This window comes from Crocuta crocuta, unplaced genomic scaffold, assembly GCF_008692635.1.
Source record: "Crocuta crocuta isolate KB4526 unplaced genomic scaffold, BGI_CrCroc_1.0 scaffold133, whole genome shotgun sequence".
NCBI classification, from domain to species: Eukaryota; Metazoa; Chordata; class Mammalia; order Carnivora; family Hyaenidae; genus Crocuta; species Crocuta crocuta.
The window spans coordinates 5604618-5630563 of record NW_027529438.1 but is presented as its reverse complement, the minus strand read 5'-3'; the positions used below and the strand labels follow the sequence as shown (position 1 = coordinate 5630563).

The 25946-nt window shown below is 43.5% G+C and overlaps 1 protein-coding gene across 1 annotated transcript; it reads right to left on the bottom strand.

The window, feature by feature from the left end:
• Positions 1 to 7253: 7253 nt before the first annotated feature.
• On the bottom strand, positions 7254 to 8186 carry LOC144228192 (olfactory receptor 10J1-like). The gene has a single exon (XM_077759999.1). It carries the CDS (start codon positions 8184 to 8186, stop codon positions 7254 to 7256), a length of 933 nt encoding a protein of 310 aa, XP_077616125.1.
• Positions 8187 to 25946: the final 17760 nt, after the last annotated feature.

Below are 25946 nucleotides of genomic sequence, written 5' to 3'. Positions count from 1 at the left end.
ATTATTTAAAAAGACAATGCATGGGGTTTTCTTAGGCTCTAAACCTCAGAAACATAGATTAAGACCATCAAAGGAGTTTTTGTGTATTTCTGATGTAGTGAAAAGTAGTTAAATTTCAATCTTCATTTTAATGCATATATTTTTATCCCTGAATGAAAGTATATAAAATGCCATTATGAATCTGTTCATAAATCATGTTCCTTCTCACATAATTATTTTAAAGTTAATTCAATAATATGGAACACTTAGTAAATGTGGACAAGTCAAACTTTTCTTTTTACATATATACTATATATATATATATATCTAACATATATATATATATATATATATTTTAAACTTTGAGAGGTGTTTGGGTGGCTCAGTTGATTAAGCATCCAACTCTTGATTTCAGTTCAGGTCACGATTTCACAGTTCGAGAGGATCGAGCTCTGCATTGGGCTCCAGGGTGAGTATGGAGCCTGCTTAAGACTTTCCTTCTCCCTCTCTCTTAGTTCCTCCTCCTCTCGTGCTCTTGCTCCCTCTCTGCTCTCTCTTCCAAAATAAAAAAATAAACTTAAAAAAAGACTTTATAAAATTAACTTTCAGTGTAACCTTTAGTTGTAATATATTGATCTAAAGTACCATATTTTATGGAAAATATTTGTATATTATGCAAAAATATACTGTGAAAAAATGATTTTAAAAGCTACTTAGGGAATTCTTGATGTTATATATTGCTTTGGAGTTTTAGAATGAAAAGAGAGAGACATCACGATTGATTTAGACCAACCTAAAATTATACAAATAAGACAAGGATCTTAAGATGTGTTAATTCCCGTCATTCCATTTTTGACTCAGATGATATTATCATCTAAAATACGCTGACTTGCTGTTAATCACCTACTTGAGACTTAGGAAAAATAAACTCCCTAAACCCCCAACCCACAGACTCAGATACTAAATAAATGATTATTGTTTCACAAACAGAGTTTTGGGTGGTTTATTGCACGGCGAGGTGAATGGTCACAAGTAGCCGCAGGGGCTTTTGTTGTTCAAGATCAGGAGCCTTAAGCCAGGCAACTTCCTTTACTTCTCACGAACCTGGACACACCCAGCTCACTCGATTCTGTAAGCAGTTGTAGGGCTCCTATGAATAAATCACAGTGACAGATGCTGGAGATTATGCTGTGGGGGAAACCACCAACCCTTTCTTGGACTTTAAAGTCTTACTTATAATGTCTGATCAACAAAAAAGGGGGAACTGATACAGTAGCATATAAAAAGTTTTGATTGGAGGCAGAGAAACAAACACTAGGATGAAATGGTTATAAATAGGTTGGCGAATCATAGGCTTCGGTCCATATAGTGAGTTCCCTGGTACAGGGACCAAGATGCCATTCTACGTCCTCTTCAGACGGGCTTGGTCTATCCGTCTTCACAGATACCTTCTTTGAACTCCTAATTTCCCCAGCGGATGTCCTGGTTCCAGGTGAAAGGCTTTATCCTAACAGCCAACATCCAGAAGCTCCTTTATCAACAACCTGGCAACTTCACCAGGACCGTGAGAACTGGGTCTCCACTCTGCCACAGCCCACAGAGTCTCCATTTCACACCATTTTGAAATCCACAACCACTTGAACCACTGAATGTCCTTAGTCTACTGGTGACAACCCAGCCCTAAGCCTGGAAGGAAATGGCTCCTCCAGCGGCTCCTCAATGATGCTTATCTCATAGGACAAACAGTCCAGTGCCACAATTCCTCACACACCTCGGGCAATCAAATGTCCCCTTAGAAGGACGTAGCTTCTCTTTCCTTGGAGGCATGAACAGGACAGCTCGGCAGGAAAGAGAATGATAAAAAGAGAAAGGAAAGACTGTACAATTGAAAGAATATAGTGAAGTAAGTGCATTTATTTCTAATCATATCCTGGTTCAGGTAATTAAGTAAACGAAAAATGCTGCCCTCTGTTGCTGGAACAAAGGCTGTGCCCCTTAAGGCATAACCTAAGAAGCCAGACGGGGTGGGGTGGGGGGCACTGCTCCTGAGACCCAAGGAGAGCATGGTGGAGACGCTTCCTGTGGGAGCCCTGCTCCTCACCACTCTCTCAGGAGGTGTGGCAGTCAGGGAGGTACTAAGTCTTGTTGGGAAGACATTTCTCGACATCCCCAGCAGGACAGGAGCACAGCACCTTGTGGTGTTGCTCTTCCTGCTGCTGTTTTAAGGAAGACACGAATGAAGGATGATGTAGAAATCACCCACCACCGCAGGCCACGTGCCTCAAAACCTAGCAGCTTCGAACGTGAGCCCTTTGTACCTCACACTTTCTGTGGGTCAGAAATCAGGAGGAGCTTCCCCTCAGGTTTGACCAGGAGAAGACCTGCATCCACACTCACCCACGTGGCCATCATCAGGGTCCATTCTATTGGATTGGGGGCCTTTGGCCCTCACTGGATCCTTGCCACGTGGGCCTTTCTACAGAGCAGCTCACAACATGGCGCCTGTTTCCCCAACAGAGAGTGAGCCAGGGAAGTCAGTCTTCCCGCAATCTGATCTTGGAAATCATGCACTTCAGTTGGGCTGTATTCTCCTCAGTAGAAGTGAGTTAACCCACAATCAAGGAGAGGAGAGTTATTTGGGGACATTTTTTAAAACTACCACAGATGTTGGGTAGTATGGATGTGCCTGGAATAAGAAAGCCCCAGGATAGAGAAAGGAGAGTGGTGTGCTTACTGGACGAGAACACCTCACCTGAGGGGTGTCCCCTCACCTGAGGGGACAAAAGGGGATGGGCGGCTTCTAGAAAAAGAGAAGTTTCTGCAGGGTTGGGGTGTTCCCTCTCTGATCCTTCTCAGTCCTTCAGTCTGGGTCACAGGGCAGGGAGGGAGAGAACACAAAACCTTATAAAGACCTTTGTGAGGTCCCTGAACCCTGAGCCTCAACTTTCTTCACCTACAAAATAGGAATAAGAATTATATCAGTCTTGAAAGAGTTGGTTTGAAGGTTGGGTGAGATCGTCTAAAAGCAAAATGTACTTTGTGACGGGTACATGTTTCAGGAAGTTGGTTTTTATTAGCAGCAAAAACAAAGCTTTAAATGTTCTAGCAGGCTTGTTTTCTTCCCCTATTAAATACAGCCTCAATTTCTCAAGTTCAAGACACTCACCCCCTCTATCATATCACTACAAGCGATCAGATATTCAAAACACCACTCTTGCGCTAACCACACTATTTGCCCCAGGTTTGTACATTAACAAGGTCACAAACCACACACAGGGGGATAATTATATCACAGGGACTAATGCCATCCTCCTAACTCCTGCTGTTCTTGCTGAAGGGCCCGCTCGCTCTCTCCTTTCCCTCCCTCTCCCTGCCCCCCACTCCCTACAGGTGCTCTCCCTCTCTCTCAATATTAAAGTCTATAATCTCCCCCTAGCTCCCTCTCCCTAAATTCTCTGTTCCTATTCTTTGTCTAGGGTGAGCATTTTAAGAAACCTTTGTATCTAAGGAAACAAGAATGCATGCTGTTTTCCCATTTCCTACTATAAAGTAAAACTAACTCACTTCAGGACTTCATAGAGCTTCTAAACTGTGCCTCCCTTGATTAAGTTAGCCATTATTCTCTAATTTATTTCCAGACCATAATATCTGTTAAATTTGCCTTCCTAAGCAAGAGAAAAACAGTTGATTTTGTGATGACTAAGCCCTCTTCTCTCAGGAGTCTTAAGTGGAACTAAGTCGATGATAAGTAATTCCAGGATCCTGAGGTTGTGGCCATGGGGAACACGCGGTGGAAAACTGGTCCTGGACCCAAGAGCCACACAAAGGGAGTGCACAAGAAGGGGCCTAAGGCCGTGCACACAGTTCCTCTCATCAGACGTGCACTGGCTCCGAGCACGGGTCCAGCACAGCCACACCGTGTCTCCAGAAGAGCCATTGCAATGCCCTCAGCCCACAGCCACAAGTGTCCTGTCCCATGGGAGATGTCACTGAGCGTGACTGGCAGTGCTCTGGACATTATCAGTTACCCTCGGTGAGTCAGCGGGGTTTCCTGTTCCATGACTGGTGTTTGCTGCCTGTACACAGATGAGATCTGCAGAGAAGATGGAAGCGGGGGCTGATGTAGGACATCTTTACTTCCTCTTCTAGCAGACAGCTGTACCAAAACCTGTGCCTTCACACAGCATTTGCTTCTATAGTGGCTGAGCTCATGTGCTCACGGGCTTCCTGTAAACTCGGCGTGCCGTGCATCCTCTGTTCTGAGGTGGCCTCCAGGCTCCAGTGAAGGTGAATCTGACCAGACAGTTGCTGCCTGGCCTCACCCTCAGTCCCTCTGGCCTCACCGGCCCTTCCCACCTTCCCTTCCACAGCACCGGCCTGAGGACAGGGAGCTGCTTCTCTTCGTCAACAAAGCAGGCAAGTGCATACCGTCTGCTGGGAATGCTGAGGTCACTTGCAAAAGTCACTTACAAAAGCCCTGGTCCCCTTATACCCCATTCCACACCTATGCCAGTGAGGAGGAGAACGGGTGTGAGAAGGGGATCCTGTGTCGGAAGAGAGGCACAGAGTATTTTGGAACAAGAGTAGGATTCCTTTGAGGGATGTTTTGATGCAAAACAATCCTTTGTAGGGGAGATACAGAATGTGTCCCTGTGGGATCTAGTGTTCTCCCTAAAGGAGATGTGAGCTTGTGTTACTGCCCTGAACTGGCAGGCACTGACTTCTAAAGATAATGGCTATGCTGTGGTGACTAAGCCCAAGGTGTGGGCTTCAGCTTCACTCTGTTCAGACATGATTTGTGTTGAGTGAGAATTAGTCACACATTCTCTTTGAAATTAAATGCATCGGTTTAATTTTTTTCTGGCTCTGTTATAATGGTATAAACTACATTTAATTTTTTATTTAAAAAATTTTTTTAAGTTTATTTGAGAGACAGAGAGGGAGGGGCAGAGAGAGTGGGAGAGAGAGAATCCCAAGCAGGCTCCACACTGTCAGTGCAGAGCCTGATGTGGGGCTTGAACCCACTAACTGTGAGATCATGGCTTGAGCTGAAATCAAGAGTTGGATGCTTCACCAACTAAGCCACCCAAGTGCCCCTAAACTACATTTAAAAAAGACAAAGAGGAGGGCCTGGGTGGCTTAATCAGTTAAGTGTCCAACTTCGGCTCAGGTCATGATCTCACGGTTTGTGGTTTTGAGCCCCGCATCAGGCTCTGTGCTGACAGCTCAGAGCCTGGAGCCTGTCTTCGGATTCTGTGTCTCCCTCTCTCTCTGACCCTCCCCTGCTCATGCTGTCTCTATCTCTCTCTCAAAAAGAAATAAAACATTTAAAAAAAAAGACAAAGAATAGGTATGCCTTTTGCACACATTCTTTATTGTTGCAAATATTACTTTGGGAAAATCACACCATGATTTTCTGTAGCATCAAACTATAGGAACTCAGGGGAACATACTGTTTTTAATAAGGGCACCAATCTTATAAAGCTCTGGACAGCTGTGGAAGGTCCTGTGCGTGTGTGTGGGGGGGTGTCCATGTGCAAAAATTCAGCAATCAATAAAAATGAGTTGACTATTGGGTGCAGCTTTAGGGTACAGGGTGCTACAGTGAGTGGGACCCCCAAAGAGAGGATCTCCAGTGGGGCTTCTGAGAAACAGGCTCGTGAGAGTGTTTCCCTTGAACCTGGGCTGGCCCAGACAGGATTCCAAGGTGTGTTCAGGGAACCCAGATAAGGCCAAAGATAAGGCAGCTGCTGTGAGGAGGCAAGGCTTTCACTCTTTCAGGTAATGTGCTGTAAACACGAGGATTTCCCTTTTTGGCTCCTCTACCATTAAGGATCTCTGAGCTGTAGGGGTGCCTGGGTGGCTTAGTCGGTTAAGCGTCCGACTTTCGCTTAGGTCATGATCTCGCGGTTCGCGGGTTCAAGCCCCGCGTCGGGCTCTGTGCTGACTGCCAGCTCAGAGCCTGGAGACTGTTTCAGAGTCTGTGTCTCCCTCTCTCTCTGACCCTCCCCTGCTCACGCTGTCTCTCTCTCTCTCTCTCTCCTAGAAATAAATAAAAATAATAATAATTAAAAAAAAGGATCTCTGAGCTGCTTGTGAGGCATACGCCCTCAATCCATCCTCAGTGGGGACACTTGGACTGTCCTTGAGCAGAAGAAAGATGGCAGATGGGAAATCTGGACGATGATTATTATTTAATGTCACCCTTTTATGGACAGGAAGACATTTGGCAACTTCTGCCCCTTTTCCACGCCAGGCCAAACATCCCTAAAGCCTTACACCTTTCTTACAAATCTGTACAATTTCCTCTTCAGAAGACCATCGTGGTAGGAACTGGGAGACGCCCAGTGCCTGTTTAGACAAGTGTTCACACTGAGGAAGTAGGCACCCACTGTTGACGGAAAATGAATTCGGCAATGCAGAAATGAAGACAGGAAGGCAACACGTGTGTCTGCTCAGGCTTCACACGTGCTAATGACCCAGATCCGAGACAGCCAGAGTGAGTTGGGAGGCAGGGCTAATACATTCAACTCCCGGAAAGGTCTTCAGATACCCCCACACCCGTGAACGCAGCACGCATGCGTCACCCCACAGAGCGCATCCCCAACGGCGATGGAACGCAGCGGCCGGAAGGGTCAACTTCCTTACGCACATGCGGATATATGAGACTCACCAAGGAGACAGTTTTAGTGTGAGCTTCAGTAAAACTGGAAGGAATTTCATGGGTCTCCAAGGCAGGTGAGCATGTTAAAGCAGAGAGTATTTCTTCTGGAATGTCAGGGTCTGTTACTCTCGTCACTACGCAGCGGAGAAAGTGGTGAAGTGGGAAGGTAGCTTTGCCCATTTTTCCAGCACATCATGTGCACTAACCATGCCCCCTTGATGTTTCAGAGCTCACGCTCTGCCTGACATTCAGGCGGCTCTCTCAACCCCTCACTTCATGTAAGTATCATATGGCCCAGTTTCCTGCCATCAACAAACAGGTAATGAAGAGCCAGCCTCTAGCTTGTCATTCCTGCCCAGCTCTCCACCTTCTGAGCAGTGCCTCTGGAGGTAGCCTCTGAGATTAGTAGAAAGCATGGGACCATGATGATGATGAAAATGAACTTCAAGTCAAGGCACTCTAGACTCCTCGCTACAGCCACCACCACATCCTGTAACCTTTTCTGGGTAGAGAATAAATGACCGGGTCCAGTTTTTTGTTTCTTTGTTTGTTTTTTGAGATTATGAAATACCCAGAAGATGACAGGCCATGTGTCAAACTGCCATAGGTTCTAAGCAAGAGGAGTTTTGCGAATAACACGGTGAAGAGCATCCTTGACTTCCTTGTTCCTCAGGGAGTACACCACCGGGTTCAGCAGGGGGGTGATGACGGTGTAGGCCACTGAGATCAGCTGGTCCTGATCCCTGGTGTTCTCTGACTTGGGCTTGAGGTAGGCGATGGAGGCACAGCCGTAGTGGACGATGACGACTGTGAGGTGGGAGGCACAGGTGGCAAAGGCCTTCTTCCGGCCCTGGGCGGAGGTGATCTTGAGGATGGTGGAGATGATGAGGACATAGGAGATGAAGACAAGGCCCATGGGAACCACAATAACGAGTGAGCTGATGATAAAATTAATTATGTCATGTAGAGTGGTATCAGCACAGGAGAGTTTCATAACTGGGAGGATGTCACAGAAATAATGGGCCACCTCTTTGCCACAAAAGGGCAGCCTAAACACAGAGGAAATCTGAATTATGGCCACCAACAAACCAATGCTGCAAGCTCCTGATACGAGCAGGGCACACACCCTCTTGTTCATGATGACCATGTACCTTAAGGGTTTGCAGATGGCCACATAGCGGTCGTACCCCATCGCCGTGAGCAGGAAGCAGTTGTTGATGGCCAAGGTGATGAAGAAGAACATCTGAGTGGCACAGCCAGCCAAGGAGATGGGTTGGCTTAGGCCTGTGAGGCTGCAAAGCATCCGTGGTACAATGACCAATGTGTAGATGGTCTCAGAAGTGGAAAGAACACTAAGGAAGAAGTACATGGGGGTGTGCAGGTGACGAGCAAAGCTGATAACTGTCACGATGATGACATTGCCAGCCAGAGTCAAAAGGTACAAGGTAAGAAATATCACAAAGAGGATGATCTTGTGTTCGCGGAAGCTGGAAAAACCCTGGAGAACAAATTCACTTACCACTGTGTAGTTCTCTATCTTCATTGATGAATGCTGGGTCTATAGGATGGAGGCTGTAGCACCCAGCACCTGCTCAGGACTAGAAGAAGGGGCAACAAGGACCCGCCCTTGCAGATGCGCCAGCGTAATGGGACCTGCTGCGCCTGTAGGAGAAAGGTGGAATACACCCTAGGTAGGTTTGGAAGAGGTTTCCTGGTGAGTCAGAACACGGGGAGCTGGAGCTAAAGGAAAAGAAAATGCATCAAGTTGAGACAAACTTTCTCGTGAATTACAGTCTCAGATTTTTGTTTACCTAAAACAAATCTGTCAACCTCTTCTACCTCGTAGGAGTAGAAGCCACAATTTTGACCATCTTCTTAAAGGTCTTACCTTCTGAGTTGCCAAGTGGGACATCACTCTCTGCTCCGAGGGGACCGAGTGTTTGCTTTGTCCCTGTTCCGCTTGTCTGCATCTTTTTACAAATCATTCAACAGCTTCAGACCTGAATGCCTCCCGACTCCCGACAGTGGTTTTCAACCAGACATATTCCCCTCTTTCTTTAGCACTGATGGAGCCTCCCCTTGCTTGAAGAGGCCTCCCAGGACCAGCCAGACCCTGCTGATGTGTGCCTGCTGACTGTGGTTCAGTCACTATGTGTTGCTCCCTAACTGGTTCTCGAGCGCTGTGTGTATTTGCATGTTTTCCACCTTGCACTTGGATGTGAACTTTCACATGTAGTATGACTCACAAGTAGATGCCGAGCCTCTCTTTTCTAATTTCTTCAGAATTATAAACTGGGGACCTTTGGAGAAACCAGTTTGCATACTCTCCCTATTCTCTATCTGGGGAGTTTTAGAGACCAATATTTTAAAAAAGAGTAGTAGTAATGATAATGGTAATAATAATAATAGAAGCCAAGAACAGTCCCTTATGGCACCTTTTAGTTTATAAAGAGGTTCGATCTGTATTATATAATGGCATATCAGTCCCATATATTAGGTAGCCATTATTCCCATTTTGCAGCTGGAGCATCTAAGACACTTAGGATTCAATGGTTTGCCCCAAATTAGTACATCATAGACCCAATATTCCCATTTGAAAGCCAATGTCATTTGTCCTACCCCACAACTGCCTGAAGTAGCATCATGGCTATTAAACAGCTGAGAAAGAACACACTTTTTTCCCCAGATTTTTTATTGAAAAAAGTGAATGCATTTTCCTCACTCTGGGGATAAGATTACATGGGAACAAAAATGGAAAATCTGGAAAACGGGAAACTAGAAAAATTTTAGGATGTTCTCCTTGGCAAGTAAATGGAATATTAGCATATTAGTGACAATGAGTGTCTGTTCTCTTTGACTTAATACTTCCACTTCCAATTATTTATTTTAAAGAAATAATCACAGCTATGTTTCAGGATATATGTATAAGAAGCTTTTAGGATGTTATTTATAATAATACTGAAAACAATACAAATAAGCAAAGGAATAATGAATTACAATATATCCGTCTGATAGGAATTATGTAACCATTATATATCTAATAAGCACGGACATGGAATACATGTTTATACAATAGACAGACAGACAGATAGATAGATAGATAGATAGATAGATAGATAGATAGATAGGCAGTCCATAATTTTTCAAAAAGAAAAAGAAAAGAAAAAAGTAATAAAGAAAGAAAGGAAAAGAAAGGAAACACGTGGAATGGTACACATACCACTAAAAATGGCTTGGAAGTAAATATACCAAAATGCTAAAGATATTTTTTCCTGGATAGTAAATGGAGAATCTTAAATTATTTTTCTTTTTGTACCCTCTGTATAGTACAGATTTTCTTCTTAATAGTGTCTCTTCCAAACATACCAAAAAAACTCTAACTGTGAGATTCTTCTTCCAGTGAGACTCTACAGTGAGGTTGCACAGAGGATTGAGGAGGAAAGGTAAAAGTGGGTTAATTGGCCCCAGAGAAGAGAAAATTGACAGCATCACAAGACCAAATTAGTCTCTGAATAGGCATTTCATAGAAATTTGGGTACCCAACAGTTAGATCCAGAGGAAATTAACTTTGTTTTCTAATTAAAAATTTTTTAAATTATTTTTAAAACTATATTTATTTATTTTGAGGGAGAGAGAGAACCCCAAGCAGCCTCCATGCTGCTAGTGCAGAGCCAGACGCGGGCTTAGTTTCACAAAATCTTGAGATCATGACTTGAGCTGAAACCGAGATTCAGATGCCTAAGTGCTGAACCAACTGAGCCACCCAAGTATCCCAACTTCAGTTTTTAAAGAAAGATTGTAGTTGGTAAAAAAAAAAAAAATCTTTTCTGGACAGTGCTGGAAGTAAAGTGTGGCACATTAAGGCACTCCTCTGGGGTGCAACATTTAAGGGAGCTCCAAAAACAGTGATCAAGATGAAGACAATTTTAATGCAATATTGTTTTCAAAAGCTAATTAGACAAAAATCCATGATAAAATATTGAAATTTTAAATACAGGCAAGATCTGGGGTGCCCGGATGGCATAGTTAGTTAAGCGTCCAACTCTTGATCTTTCTCTTGATCTCTTAATCTTGTGCTCTCGTGCTCTTTCTCTAAAAATAAATAAAGTTTTAAAATTTTAAAAGAGAGTAATGTTTAAAAAAATGGACACTTGGGTGGCTCAGTCGGTTGACTGTCGGACTTTGGCTCAGGTCATGATATCACTGTTTGTGATTTCGAGCCCTGTGTCAGGCTCTGTGCTGACAGCTCAGATCCTGGAGCCTGTTTCTGTTTCTGTGTCTCCCCCTCTATCTGCCCCTGCCTTGCTCACAGTCTGTCTCTCTCTCTCTCAAAAATAAATAAACATTAAAAAAAAACATAAAAAAGTTTTATTTTTTTTATGCTCAAAGCATGAGCAGGGGAGGGGCAGATAGAGAGGGAGACACAGAATCAGAAGCAGGCTCCAGGCTCTGAGCTGTCAACACAGAGCCTGACACGGGGCTCGAACTCAGGAACCATCATGACATGAGCTGAAGTTGTGGCTTAACCAACTGAGCCACCCAGTCGCCCCTCCCCCAAATTTTTTTTAATTAAAAAAAAAACAGGATCAATTCTGACTATCACTACAGTGGGATGCAAGCAGCTAAGTAAGGACAGATTTTGGAATTTTCTTACCAAAGATTTTGAAGCACAGAAAAATATAAAGCATTTGCAAAATATAGGGCAAAGTGGAGAGCAAAATATGTGTTCATTTTCCTTTGAGAGGTGGTGATAGGCCAGTCTTTAGCCACTGCTGTTTAACGGAGATTCATGATGTGTTACTGAACAAGGTGAAACCCCAATCTTAGGTACCTGGAAAATCAATCCTACCTCCGCTAAGGGGGATAAGAAGGTAAGAAGAGAAAAGACTGAATTGAGCTTGTGCATGCCTGGAATGTCGTCTCTTCTCTCATCACCCTCAGGAAAACAAAGACTCATCCAGATGGTAAAGACCTGATGAGTGTTAATGAGGATAGTAAGATCATGACAGCAGAAACAAAATGGCAGCCTACATCTGTGGAATCCATGTCACCGTGAAGAGCAACACTTTACACCACTTTCCATTTTCTTGGATTCTGGATCTGTAGCCAAAAACATCCCTCCACCCTGAAAAAAGTCAAAGTATTTCCTTCTAGAGAAATCACATTCTGCTTAGACCTGACAAGCAATTCTGGACAATGGGTTAACCTTATCCATTTCATTATTCAAGTCTTTCCAGGGGGAAGCAAGCTGGGGAAAATGCATGTGCTCAGTGGCGTTAAGTCCTTTCATATAACGGAATCACAGGACCTTAGCACCAGGAGGGAATTTTAAAAGCAAGCATTGCTCACAAATATTCCCCCAAATTCTGCTTCAGTGCTTCCAATGATTGGAAATTCATTATCTTACAAGTTAGCTTCCCCTCTTTTTTTTTTTTAAGTTACTAAGTTTACTCAAAAAATAAAACTAGGCTTTTTATATTATAAAAATGCTTCAGGGTAAAAACAGCCATCTGTACAAAGGGTATAAACAGGAAAGTTAGTTTTCTCCTTCTGTGCTTTGCATATTTGGGTCCAGGGGTAAACATGATTCATGTTTGTTTCTTTTTAAAATTTCTTTCTAGGGACATCTGGGTGGCTGAGTTGGTTAAGTGACCCAGTCGACTCCTGATTTCAGCTCAGGTCATGATGTCATGGCTCACTGAGTTTAAGCTCTAAGTAGGGCTCTGGACTGACAGCCCAGAGCCTGGATCCTGTTTGAGATTCTCTCCCTCTCTCTCTGCCCCTCTTCTGCTTGTATGTGCTCTCTCTCTCTCTCAAAAATAAATATTTATTTTAAAAAAAGATTTAAGGGGTGCCTGGGTGGCTCAGTCGGTTAAGCATCCGACTTCTGCCCAGGTCATGACCTCACAGTTCGTGGGTTTGAGCCCCGCATTGGGCTCTGTACTGACAGCTCAGAGCCTGGAGCCTGCTTCTGATTCTGTGTTGCCCTCTCTCTCTGCTTCTCTCCCACTCACACACTCTCTCTCTCTCAAAAATAAATAAACATTAAAAATTTTTTTTAAAGTTTTAAAATATAAAATAAAATTTTGTCTAGAAATTTTTAAGAACAATGATATTTCCATATCATTTCAATTTTACCCAAAGAGATTAAACTGCACATACCAGTTCACAACTAGCATTTTTCACTTAATATTGTATCTTGAATACTCTTCACAACAGTGGAGTCTGTCTATCTCAATCTTCGTTACCAGCAGGGCACACTCCCCCCCCATACAGCTCCACATAGATATAATATCATCAATTCTATTTTTGAGTGGCCTTAATTCTTAGATAATATCACTTCCTATTGACTCAATATCTGTCTCCCTGCCACCTCCCTATAATATCCCGCCTTCTACTTCCTTTTCAGACCGATAGTGGAAGATTACTGTCATGTCCGCTAAATTTCCTGTCCTTGAATCCATGACCACAGCAAGATGAGCATGAAGAAATATAATATTAATGGCATGAGAATCAATACAACCAAAATAATGAAAAACTTGGAAAATAAAAAAAATTAGAAAACACACACGGCATTCTATTCACTTCACTCCACCCACAGCCACTCACTGCTTCTGACCTTGGCGAAAGGAAGAAGGAATCACTTTCCAGACAGTGATTTTTTAAAAGTCACTGAAAGGGCTGAATCTATTCAAAGGAAGCCAGTAAAAACATCTTGTGTTCCAGAGCCATTTACCAGGGAAGCTAAGATGTACAAAGCAAGGAAAATTCAGCCTTCTCTAGGGTCGTAGAAAACCTCACATGATTGCTGTATTGCTTGAAGCTGAGGACAGTGATTCCTTTGGCTTTGAGAATGGCTCAGGGTGGGGAAAATGCAATCTCTTAAACTCCAGATTTTAGGAGCTTTGGATATTTATCATCCCCAAGACAAGCAATCCCCTTACCCCAAGTCTCCTGGGACCATCCTTTTGAAAATCCCTCTGAGGTACCAAGAGATAAGGATGAGAGAGCCCTAGGGCTTTGTCTCAAGAGCTTCGTTAGGAACTTGGGTAGCAGATGAGGGAGATGTTTTCATAGGTTGACTCATTGTTGGGGATTGTTGGTGTTTCAGGAACTAATAGTGCATTGAGTTCAGTCAAGTAAACCATAAGAACACTGGATAAGCTTACAAAGAGAAGACCCTACATTCTAGTTTCTCAGGACTAGAGGACAGTTTCCTGAAGCATATCCAAATACGATCAGGGCAAGCAGAGGGGTATGGCGGTCAGGTCTTGTCCAGCTTCAGCCCATAGCCACTTGTGTTAAGGCTCACCAGACATACATCCCACCCTAATTCCCATTGAGGGAGGCCCACCTTCCATACTTGGAAAGGGCAGAGGCTGTTGTCAGGCCCGTTCCTTGTGCTTCCATTGGTTCATTCTTGGATCTTGCTGGGGAGAGAATGACACAGCAGACCTGTGCTCCGGTTCATTTAGTTTCTGGCTCAGCATGACTGTCTCCATCAAGGTTCTCTGGAGGCATGGGAGATATCTGAGGAGCCATTTCAGCTCTGCGCTGCAAAAAAGGATTGCTGTCTTTCTGCCCTTCAGCCCGGACCAAGAACTTCTTTTCCAAAACAATCTTATCTACACTCTGATGAAAAAAGTAATAGGCGTTCATCATAGAAAACACAGACAAGAGAAAAAAGATCATATCAATCACTTACGGTGCTCTCCAACTTAGAAATACCAACGCTATTAACATTTTGGTGACTAATCCTCTAATGGCTTTCCTCTGCGTTCATATGTGTATATCTGTTTATACACACACTCTTCTGTTTACAGAGAAAGCGGAATGACTTATTTTTGTACTTCTTTCTCCTTTTCAATACTATGAGGTCATGAGCTACAAACTTCCTTATATCTGGCCCGTTGTTTTTTCCTCTTGATAATGTATTGTGAGCCTTTCCCATGTAAATAAGCATTTTTGTACCATATCATTTTTAATTAGCTGTCTTGCCTTCTATCATAGGCATGCTGTATGTGAAGTGTGGCGTCAGGAGGCAGATAGGCCTGTGCACAGCAATCAGCTGTAGAGTCTTCAAAGCCTCTTTTAGTCCAGATCAGGGTCTCTTAACAGTGGCACCGCTGTCCTCTGGGGCCTGACATTTATTATGGTGTGGTGGGGGCAAGGGGTGTCCCATGTGTAACAAGATGGTTAGCAGCTTTCTTGGCCTCTGCCCACTAGATTCCCCTAGCATCCTCTCCCCTCCCTGCAGCATATTGGGGAAAACCAAAAACATCTCTAAGTATTGCCAAAAATACCTGCGGAGGGGCAAAATCATCCTCCATTGAGCATCTGTGGTCTAGAGCATTCTGTCACCCCCCACCCAGTTTTTCCATTTCATTGACATGTTCAAAAAGCAGGTCAGGGGAGCCTGGGTGGCTCAGTCATTAAGTGTCTGATTCTTGATTTCGGCTCAGGTCAGGATCTCAAGATTCATGAGTTTGAACCCCACATCAGGCTCCCTGCTGACAGTGCAGAGCTTGCTTGGGATTGTCTCTCTCTCTCTTTCTCTCAAAACAAATAAACATTTAAAAAATAAAACATTTCCTCTCACTAAAAAAATAAATAAATAAAAACCAGGTCAAAATCTCACCTTCAGGATATCATTTACACATTGTATCATTTGTTTTTCTATACCCTGTATTTCCTCTAAAGTGGAAGTCAGTTCTAAAGGCCACACGAGATAAAACTTATTAAATGATACAAACTATATTAAACTATATATACCATAAACTGCATTATACTATATTAAGCTTTACATATACATTATATGTCTATTAGACTATACACACATGTGCACACAGCTTTGCATTACATCAGGTAGAGTTGTCAGATTTAACAAATAAAAATAGTGGATACCTAGTTAAATTGGAATTTTAAATACACAAAAAATAATTTTTTAGGTTAAGTATGTCCCAAATATTACATGAGACACATGTACCCTAAAAATGATTCATTGTTTATCTGAAATTCAAATTTAGCAAGGCATCTTGCATCTTATCTGACAGCCCGGTCCCGAGGCACATCCTATTTGGTATGCCACCCTAAGCAGTGCAAAATTGATCCACGTTCTGGGGAGCAACAGCCTGGTGCTCTATTCAAATTGATCCCATCAATATTTTATCATTTCATCTTTTGATGACTTTTGTCTAAATCAATTTTTTATTAGAAGTTGCAAACAGTGCTTTTCCCATCATGGCATTGCTCTTACGTTTATTCTGTGAAACTGTTTGTGTGTGGAAGTTTCTTTTCATCCATTAGGGCAAGAGAGTGAGTAGAAACAGAATCCAAACTTGGTTTATTCCTAGGTATGTGAATAGAACTCGAGGGTATTATGCTAAGTGAAATAAGTCAGGCAGAGAAAGACAGATACCATATGTTTTCACTCATATGTGGAACAGGAGAAACTTAACAGAGGAACATAGGGGAGGGGAAGGGGAAAGATAGTTAAGGAGAGGGAGGGAGGCAAACCATAAGAGATTCTTAAATACTGAGAGCAAACTGAGGGTTGATGGGGATGGGGGAGAGGGGAAAATGGGTGATGGGCATGGAGGAGGGCACTTGTTGGGATGAGCACTGGGTGTTATATGGAAACCAACTTGACAATAAACTATATTTTAAAAAAAGGATCCAAACTTGGTCCCACTAATCTGAGTCTAGTGCATGTTCCATTATATCCAGGGTGGGATGTGGGGGGAGATTCCCTGCTGATGTGTGGATGAAGCACACAGTCACACTGCAGCCAGCCCGTGTCACATCAGCTGAGATATGAGATGGGGACAGCCCCCTGGTAGGAGCGGTGTCTGTGAATGGAAGCAAGCCCATAAGTGATTCTTTGAGCAGAAGAAACAAAAGGTCTAGAAACAAGGGATTGGTGATGGATCCAGGGGAGAAAAGTGTGGTGCACATCTTCTCATTCACCATCAGGTCTGAGTAGCACATTTCAGAATAATCCATGCACACTGCCATGGAGGTGCCATGGAAGGTCAAACTCCTCATGGTTTCTGGAAGAACTGGAGTCTCTGTCACAAAGACACCCTGAACGGCAGGTCAGAGGAGACTCTTCTTCAGCGAGGTGATGTGTGCCCGGGGTGAAGGGCATCTACAAATCAGAGCCAGGCAGCACAAGGAACGTCATCTTCCTTTTCATTGATTGACTTTATTATACTGTCTTTCCAGTTAGTTAAATGTGTAGTTAAGTACCCTGTGGTTATTATAACAGAAAGAGAATCAGAGGCTCAGTCCTTCCCACACTCTATATGTCTCAGCAGACCTGGCAAGCCATCAGTCATAAAAGAAAACACTCAATGGGATTACCATAGGAACTGATTGAAGAGTATGGTCTTGGGTGTCGGTGTTCCTTCGCACAGAGGCAAAGATGAGGTTCATAGTTCCCAGGAGAGATGGACAATTCGACACAGAGGTGTTGAGCATGCTCCTAATGCTCTTAAAGAGATTTTTTTTTAAAGAAAATTGTCTCTAAGGAAGAGAAAGATGATTTACAAGGTTGCAATATCATGGGATAGAAGTAATCAGTGAGCCAATTGTCCATTTAGACCTCTAATATTTACTGAAGACCTATACGTGCCCTGCCCTGTGCTAAACACCAGGTAAAGAGCAATGACTCAAACACACATGGTATGTGACGAGGTATCAGACAAAAGCAACGAGCTTTTCATATATTGTGATGAGTTCTTTGATAGGGTAGAAGCAGAGTAGTAATATGGGAACAATAAGCAATCTTCTGGCATGCACTTTAATATTACTAATTACTTATATCCACCAGGAAGCAAAAGCCACAAAGATGTGACTAGTCTGGTCTATTTATCATAAAGAATGAACGAATTCGCATTTGGGGCCACCTAGTGAGTTTGAGTAACGCCTCAGAGACTGGTCAGCTTTAGAGAGTTTGACCCTGAAAGTGGGACTTGCACAGCTGAGATGCAAACCCCGGATGATGGGGACGACACCAAGATTTTCGAATGAGCGAATTCACTGGGCTCTTCTCAGTTTCCTACCTTGATCATTTCGATGCATGCAGCGTTGTGAATCACTGCCAGTGTTGGGACTTTCCTCAGCCCTGATTCAGTGACACTTCTGTGTGCTGGTGTTTCTCCTAAAGAGAAGCCACGGTCAGGTAGGGAAAGGTACGCGTCTGCCATTCTGTTCTGCAGAGCCAAGGGTGAGTGTCATTTCATGTGGTGATTCACCGAACTTGAAATTGAGAGAGTCAACTGCCCCGTTATCATTTCAGTCTATGATTAAGCTAGATACACAAATGAGCCACCCATGTTCACTTTATCACATCGCTCTGACTTAATTTTCTGTCTTGTTATTACCTGGGATGCTTTAGCTCATTTGTTTGCTCATTTCTTCAGTATATTTCTCCCCACACTGGACTAGAATAGTCCTTAGGAGCGCTGGGTTTCTCATCCTTTCCTCATCCTGAATCTTCAGTCAAAACAAACAAACAGACAAACAAACAAACGAAGCCTCATAATTCTGTCCTGTGTTTGCCTCTAATCAATGGCTTAGATGGCCACACAAATTCACACAAACCACGTTTTGTGGCTCAGGCTTCTCACTCTAACATAAGAACTTTAAGTTGATTATCTCTAAGGTCTTTTCCTATTTTAAAGTTTTATGATATTTCCCCCTACTTTGGGACTTAGGATAAAACCAGTAAGGAAACTGAAGGTGCCATATGTCCCCCAAGTCACTTCTACCAGACGCCCCATGGTTACCATCAATCCTACCTTCCTCTTGTATTGTGCTTTCACCCCCATCCTTCCATTCACTTCCACTGTCATATCTATCACCACCTCCTGCTTTTTCTTTTCACCTCTGCCAGTGTGACACAGGATCACAGAAGGCGAGGTTATGGCACCTCCTGAACTACCACCTGGTGGACCAGAGAGGGGAACCGAGGACTCCTCGGCCAGGTGGCAGTGGCAGCCACTGCCTTTTGCGAACCACCACAGGGCCACACTATCCACGTAACTGAGCTGCCCAAACTCCTCCAATCCCAACTGCCAGAATGTGCTTGGATATTGGATTTGTAGAGGACCTTACGGCTCATGTGGTCCAACCTTTCCATTTCACAGACACAACTGTTTTGAAGAGAGTCTCAACTTGTGAGATACAAACATGAAATCATTATTTTTTTCAATAGCCACTACTATGGCTCCACTCCTACCAGCAGCATGCTCCCGCAATGACATCTTACACCAGTTTCATAAACTTTTAATCACATTACGTTACTAAAACAGACTTGTTGGAGTTATTAAACACAATCCTGTGTTTTCAAATTTTAATTTTATATTCTACCTGAAATTCCAGTTTCTATCATCCCCACCCCCTCCACCTACCTCCCCCCCCTCCCCGTGCTGCCTGAGCATAAAACAGGGTTTGTGTCTTCAGTTTCTTGATGTGTGTTGGGAGGCGAAGGGGGGTGACCTCACCACTCATGCCCCTTTCTCTTTCCAGCACCAGTCCCTCGTTGTTGGAGGGAGAGGGTGCAAAATGAGACATGGTCACCCAAAGTGTCAGGGCTGTCGCTCCTGGCTTTGTTGTAACTGCTGTTCCGCACATGACCACCACCTCATAAGTGGAGGGATGTTTGTGGTGAGGTCCTCTTTTTGTTAGTTGTCACTATGTCTTCAACATTATTGATCAGTTCTTTCTTCTCTGTCAGTTATCCAAATATAGGTGCTCTCAGAAAAGGGACTTCATAGGGTTTTACATGGATTGAATGAATGGAAACCACGTCTCTCTTTTTGCTGATTCAAGGACTTCACTCTTTGCACTACCTTATTCTGCCTTCCCTCACTGTCTGTCTCTGCTTATTGGATTATTCCTACCAGCTAGCAATGGGACCTAGCACCTCCCATCTGCCTGCCCATCTCAGGCTCCATCTCCTTTGGCTGTCATTGGAAGCAACCCACTCCACACCCTCATGTCAGTGGAGTCCCCATCACCCAAAGAACAGAGGGGATAGGGAAGATGGTTCAAGCCCCTATCACCTTCTCTTTTGCCTGTCTGACCCGTGGGACAGGGGCTTGGTCGTACCATATGGAATGATGACAATACAGCCTAACTCCCAGCATCTGCTCTGTCAGGTCCAATCACTTTTTTCCAGACTTTTCCTGCAGCTCCACCAGCTTTAGGTGCCCTTCCAGAATAGTGTTTCATCAGCTGTAAGACAAAAGATGGCCATGAGTTCTCAACTTGTTGGAGGTGGAGGGAATGATTCAATAATCTCAAATGTTGTGGGGAAAATACTGGGATGCCACACTGAATGCCTTCTTTCCTCCTATTCAAGAACCTAGCTATTCAGACCTCTGAGTTTTAAATCCTGGCTCTGCCATTTGCTGCTTCTGTGACCCCTCTACTTCATGGCAAACAAGGATGCTACCAGGCCCATTCCATGGGGTTCTTGTGGGTATTAAATGGGATAAAGCCCTCTGCCATAGATCCCGTGTGTGATAAATGTCAACCATTATTATTGTTGCTGTTCTATGTTTATTATTTTATTAGAACACATTGCAGGCTCTCCTTTATTATTTCTGCTTCTGGAAATCAGGATTTTGACAAAGTCTAACATGGTTAGGGGAAACTTCGTTTCTTGCACCTTTGTGACTTACACAGTGCTTGGTATATTGATAGGCACCCAGCAGCTGCTTAATACGAAAGGCACTATAGTTTCTGTGCTGATGCATATGTTTCTGGAATGCAAACGTTCCAGATACTATTGGTAACTCCAGGAATCATGTCAATATAATGTGGAAGCTAGTTCCCATGAGAATTTTCCCAGCATGTTAATGTTAACAACCAAGAAAGAGTGGCCAGAGATCTTACTAGCTCAGCACAGCAGAGGCTGGAAGTCCCTCTACAATGACCATTTGCTTAAAGGTGACTTAGTTTTGCCATACGTGTGTCTTGAGAGTTTTATCAGACATTTGCTCCTATTGATGGCTTTTGTGTGTTTCCCCCTCATCACCTCTTTCCATCAAACTTCCTTTACCTTTGAAAGGAGATGAAGTCCTAAACCTACTGTTGACTGTATTCATTTATTAGAGATTTTACATTTAAAAAATGGCTTAATTTATTTCACAGAAATGCTAATGTTTATGTTAATGCTCTGGGTATAGGTTTTGCATGATCTGCCACAATATTTCTTCCCAAAAGACTTGTTATTTTTAGTGTGTGTTTTTGCAGAATGCAAGGACTTTTTAAAATAAATGCATATGACTTTATAGCAGAAGCACCTGTGTTATGTTCAAGAACTCTTAAGTGGACTGAATGAATGGAAGCCATTTCTCCCTTTTTGCTGATTCAAGGACTTCACTCTTTGCACTACCTCACTCTGTTTTCCCTCACTGTCTGTCTCCACTTACTGGATTATTCCTACCAGCTAGCAATAGGACCTAGCACCTCCTGTAAAATACAAACCCTCTCTTGACCCTGTGTCTTCGTGCATCTTTGTCACACAGCACAACTCAAACAGACATGCTCACTCTACTTCCTCACTCCCTAGTCCCTTTCCAGCCCACTTCAAGCTGGCTTACACACACACACACACACACACACACCAGCTCCCTGAAACTGCCATTGTTAAGGCTCCAGAACTTTCCATATTGTTAAATCCAAAGAACAATTGTATTCTCTCATCTTGCTTCATCTCTCAATAAAGTTCAATATAATCAACCATTTCCTCCAGGACCGTACTCACTCATCAGCTTTAGTGACATGGTTCTCTGTGCTTCCTCCTACCTTACTGGTCCTTTCTTCTGGTCTCTTTCTGGAGCTTCCCCTTCTCCCCACCCTCTAAATATCAGATTTTCTCATGGCTCTGTCCTGGGACATTCTCTTTCCCCAGAGGCTCCTTCTCTCTCTGTGGCTGATCTTATGTTGCTCCAGTGGCTTTAAACATATGCCAGTGATTTTCAACTTTATGTTCTCTAGTCCGGACATTTGTTCTGGTCTCCCAATTCTTAGAACTGCCTGTTGAGCATAAGCACGTAGATATCACAGAAATGCTTCAAACTAAAGCATCTCTAAACCAGAACACTTGACTTTTCTTCCTACATCTGGTGCTTCCTCAGTCTTCACCACGTAATGAATGGTATCACTGTCTACCCAGTGATTAAAAACAGAAACTTGGGAATGCTATTTTATGCTTCCCTCATGCTCCAATCTGTCAGCAAGTCCTGTTAATACTACTTGCAACATATGCCTGAACTCCATCAACTTGTCTTCACCCGCACTGCTCCCTCTCCAGGCTGATCTATCATTGTGTTTTATTGTGTCCTGACCATCTCCCAACTGCTGCTGGAAACATCTTTATCAGACACAGCTGTGGTGTGCATGTGCATGTGTGTGTGCATATATGTGTGCATACTTAAAGTTGACAGAAGCCATCAAACTGTTTATTTTTAAATGTTTTTTAAGATTAAAAAAAATTTTTTTAATGTTTATTCATTTTTGGGAGACTGAGAGAGACAAAGCGTGAATGGGGGAGGGGCAGAGAGAGAAGGAGACACAGAATCTGAAGCAGGCTCCAGGCTCTGAGCTGTCAGTACAGAGCCTGACGTGCGGCTCGAACTCACAAACCTCAAGATCACGACCTGAGCCAAAGTCGGATGCTTAACTGCCTGAGCCACCCAGGCACCCCATAAGATTTTTTTTAAAGTTTGTTTGTGAGAGAGAGAGAGATAGAGTGCTAGCAGGGGAGGGGCAGAGAGAGAGAGAGAAACACAGAATCTGAAACAGGTTCCAGGCTCTAAACTGTCAGCACAGAGCCCAATGTGAGACATGAACTCATGAGCCATGATATCATTACCTGAGCCACGCAGACACCCCACAATTAAAGCACTTAAAGGTGAACACACGCACAAATGCCTCTGTGTGTGTGTGTGTGTGTGTGTGTGTGTGTGTGTTCCCTTGCTCAAATAGTTTGGTTGATGGCTTTTCATTACACTTCAGATAAAATCCTGACACTTTGCCACACCTAGTCATTATGTACCTATTAATCATATTTTGAGGTGTTATGCTATGTTTCAGTCCCACTTATCTTCTCTGAATTCCTGGAATTCTTTAAATTCCTTCTTGTCTTGGGGACTTCCAACTCACTCTATCTTTTTGCTTGGTCCATTCTATTTCATGCTCTAAGCCGTTTTTGTTGAAAGGCATTTTCTTTTTTTTTTTTTTTTTTTAATTTTTTTTTAATTTTTTTCTAGGAGAGAGAGAGACAGCATGAGCAGGGGAGGGTCAGAGAGAGAGGGAGATACAGACTCAGAAACAGGCTCCAGGCTCTGAGCTGGCAGTCAGCACAGAGCCCGACGCGGGGCTCGAACCCACGAACCGCGAGATCATGACCCAAGCGAAAGTCGGACGCTTAACCGACTAAGCCACCCAGGCGCCCCTGAAAGGCCTTTTCTTAACTGTCCTATCTAAATGACTCCTGTGAATCTGTACAGCAAAGTTATTTACTTCTTATAAACGTTAATTACAAGCTGTTCCCATTTTATTTGTTTACCTGTGTACTGTCTATCTTTTCCAACAGAATCTTCACTCTGTGAGGGAAGAAATCTGCTCTCTCTAGTTAGTTCTCGTTTGCATTACTAGCACATTACAGAATGCTTAGCACATAAATGTTGGTTGGAAAGAGAAAGGAAAATATATGATGAATAATGTTTTTGTGCTGAAACAAAATTTTGTGTGTGGGATTTCATGGTAGGATGATCGAGTAGTCATTCTATACCTATTTTTAAGTCATTCCTATGACCTCATTCACGGTCATAATAACTCAGCTTCAGGGATTGCCTGTTTGGAAAAGCATGTTGTAGTGAGTGATATTAATAGACTTTAAGGCTTTTTTTGTTCACTTTGGGAAATTAGAGCATAGAATTTACCAAAGCCCTACCAGCAATCTATGTTCAAATGCTGACTTCTAGGAGGCAGCCCTTGAGAATATTGCCTGGTTCTCTTTTTCTCTTAAAGATGAACATTTTGACAATGTTGAAATATATTATAAATTGGTATAAATCTAATTTAGGAATTGGGAGTATACAAAAATTGTTTATTTCATACTTATATTTTCTAATCAACTGTTGCCCCATGGGTCGTGTGCAAAGAGGACCTTCATGCATCTCTTGGCAACATGACCGTTGTCGGAGCTGTGATAGAGAGTTGTGTTAGAAACAGACTCGCAGATGCAGGAAACAAACAGGGGCTCACCAGGGCGGTTGACACAGCTGAAGGGGATTAAGAAGTATAAACTACTGGTTGTAAAATAAGTCAGTCACAGGGATGTAATGTACAGTACAGGGAAGTGTCAATAAAACTGCAATAACTTTACAAGGTGACAGATAACTAGACTTATTGCATGGATCGTTTTGTGATGTATAAAAACGTCAAGTCACTCTGGAACTAACAGGATGCTGTATGTCAATTACAGTTCGGTTTATGCCAAACCCAACCAAACAGAAGGTTGTGGGTTCTGCGGGGGACCTTGTGCGGGGGGATACGTCTTCCCACTTTTCTCTCTTTTAACCCACTTTCAAGGGCACAAAATGACTTGACAGTCACGGAACGCAGCTTTAAATTGTAAACAAAAATGCACATGAAGGCGCTGAAATCAAGTGGCGATTTTAGTTGTGAAATGGTCACCTGAGCGAGCGGCAACATATTTGATTTGTGTAGAGCATCACCAGTGAAAAATGTCTGTATTTCCTCATTAAAAAAACTTGCAAATCCTTGAGAAATCCCATGAGAAACGTTGGCCTGTTGGAACAGCTACCAAAATGTCCTGAATTTTCTGACGCTGCATGTGTTTCCAATATTCAGTCCATTGCCCACATCCCTTGCCGGACCATACATTCCAGTTGTGGGTCAGACACTCGACACACACAGGTTTTCCTGAACCTCTGTTTTGAAGGAAAGGAAGATTTCTCTGTAGTCTGCCTAGCATCAGGCACCTAGTCCACCTTCATCTGGCCCTCTTTTCTTCTTCACAACCCAGATCGGTACTTTTCAATCCCATCAGATCCCATTTTGTGGCCTATATTTGGTAACACCTTCTTTGCTCTCCTGATGAGAATGCATGGATCACAGACTCACCTGTGGATGCAGTTGGGAGGGGAGCAGAGGCTCATGAAAGCTGTCATGACCCCTCACTGGCGCAGGCCTCTCCAAGGGGGCACATTTGGATAAGACCACTGTCTCTCCCCACTTCCTCTCCTATTGTCAACATGAGGGTAGCTGCAGGAAGGTTCTGGGGTCCAGCTAAGGAGGACGTGGGTTGAGGGTGTTCGGGTTCAATGCAATAGATGCACGTGGTTTGCAGTCCCTGCCAGGTAGGGTAGGACCAGGGGAGGCACTTTGAGCCATCGTGGTGGGAATGGCTTCCATCAAAGAGCTAAGTGCCTGGGCTTCAGGACACAAAGGTCGAGGCAGAGGTCAGGATACAGCGCGATCCCATATCCTTCAGCGCTCGGCACTGGAATGGAGGCAGCAAAGGAAAACCAATGTTGAAATATCTGGAGTCAGAAGCTAATCTTGTCAGAACATTTTCCCAAGCATCAGATGTGTGTGAAATTGTAAGCAGAAGATGTGGGACATTTCAGGGTGTAGTGAAAATGGAAGTCCTATCCCTTCAGGAATATTTTCAGTAACGTGAAATACAAAATGATAAACTCACCATGATGCTTTTGTCTTTTTTTTCAGGGAAATAAAACAGAACCAAAAATTTCAGGACTCCTGTGTTTGCAAGGCACCAGCCTGTAGCCGTACTACAAACAGTGTGGACATCTCACAGAAACTGCATTTCTATGCACCCCAAGTACCAATAATAGAAAAAACGGCTGGGGGCGCCTGGGTGGCTCAGTCGGCTAAGTGTCTGACTTCAGCTCAGGTCAGGTCACAATCTTGTAGTTTGTGAGTGCAAGTCCTGCATCAGGCTCTGTGCCAACAGCTCAGAGCCTGGAGCTGCTTTGGATCCTGTGTCTTTCTCTCTCTGCCCCTCCCCCACTCGTGCTCTGTCTCACTCTCTCCCTCAAAAATAAATAAACATTAAGAAATTTAAAAAAAGAAAAGAAGAAGAAAAAAACTGCTGATCAGCAATGCTAGGGGAGGGGCACCTGGGTGGCTCAGTCGGTTAAGCGTCAGACTTTGGCTCAGGTCATGATCTCACCGTTCATGGGATAGAGCCCCGCGTTGAGCTCTGTGCTAACAGCTAGCTCCGAGCCTGGAGTCTGCT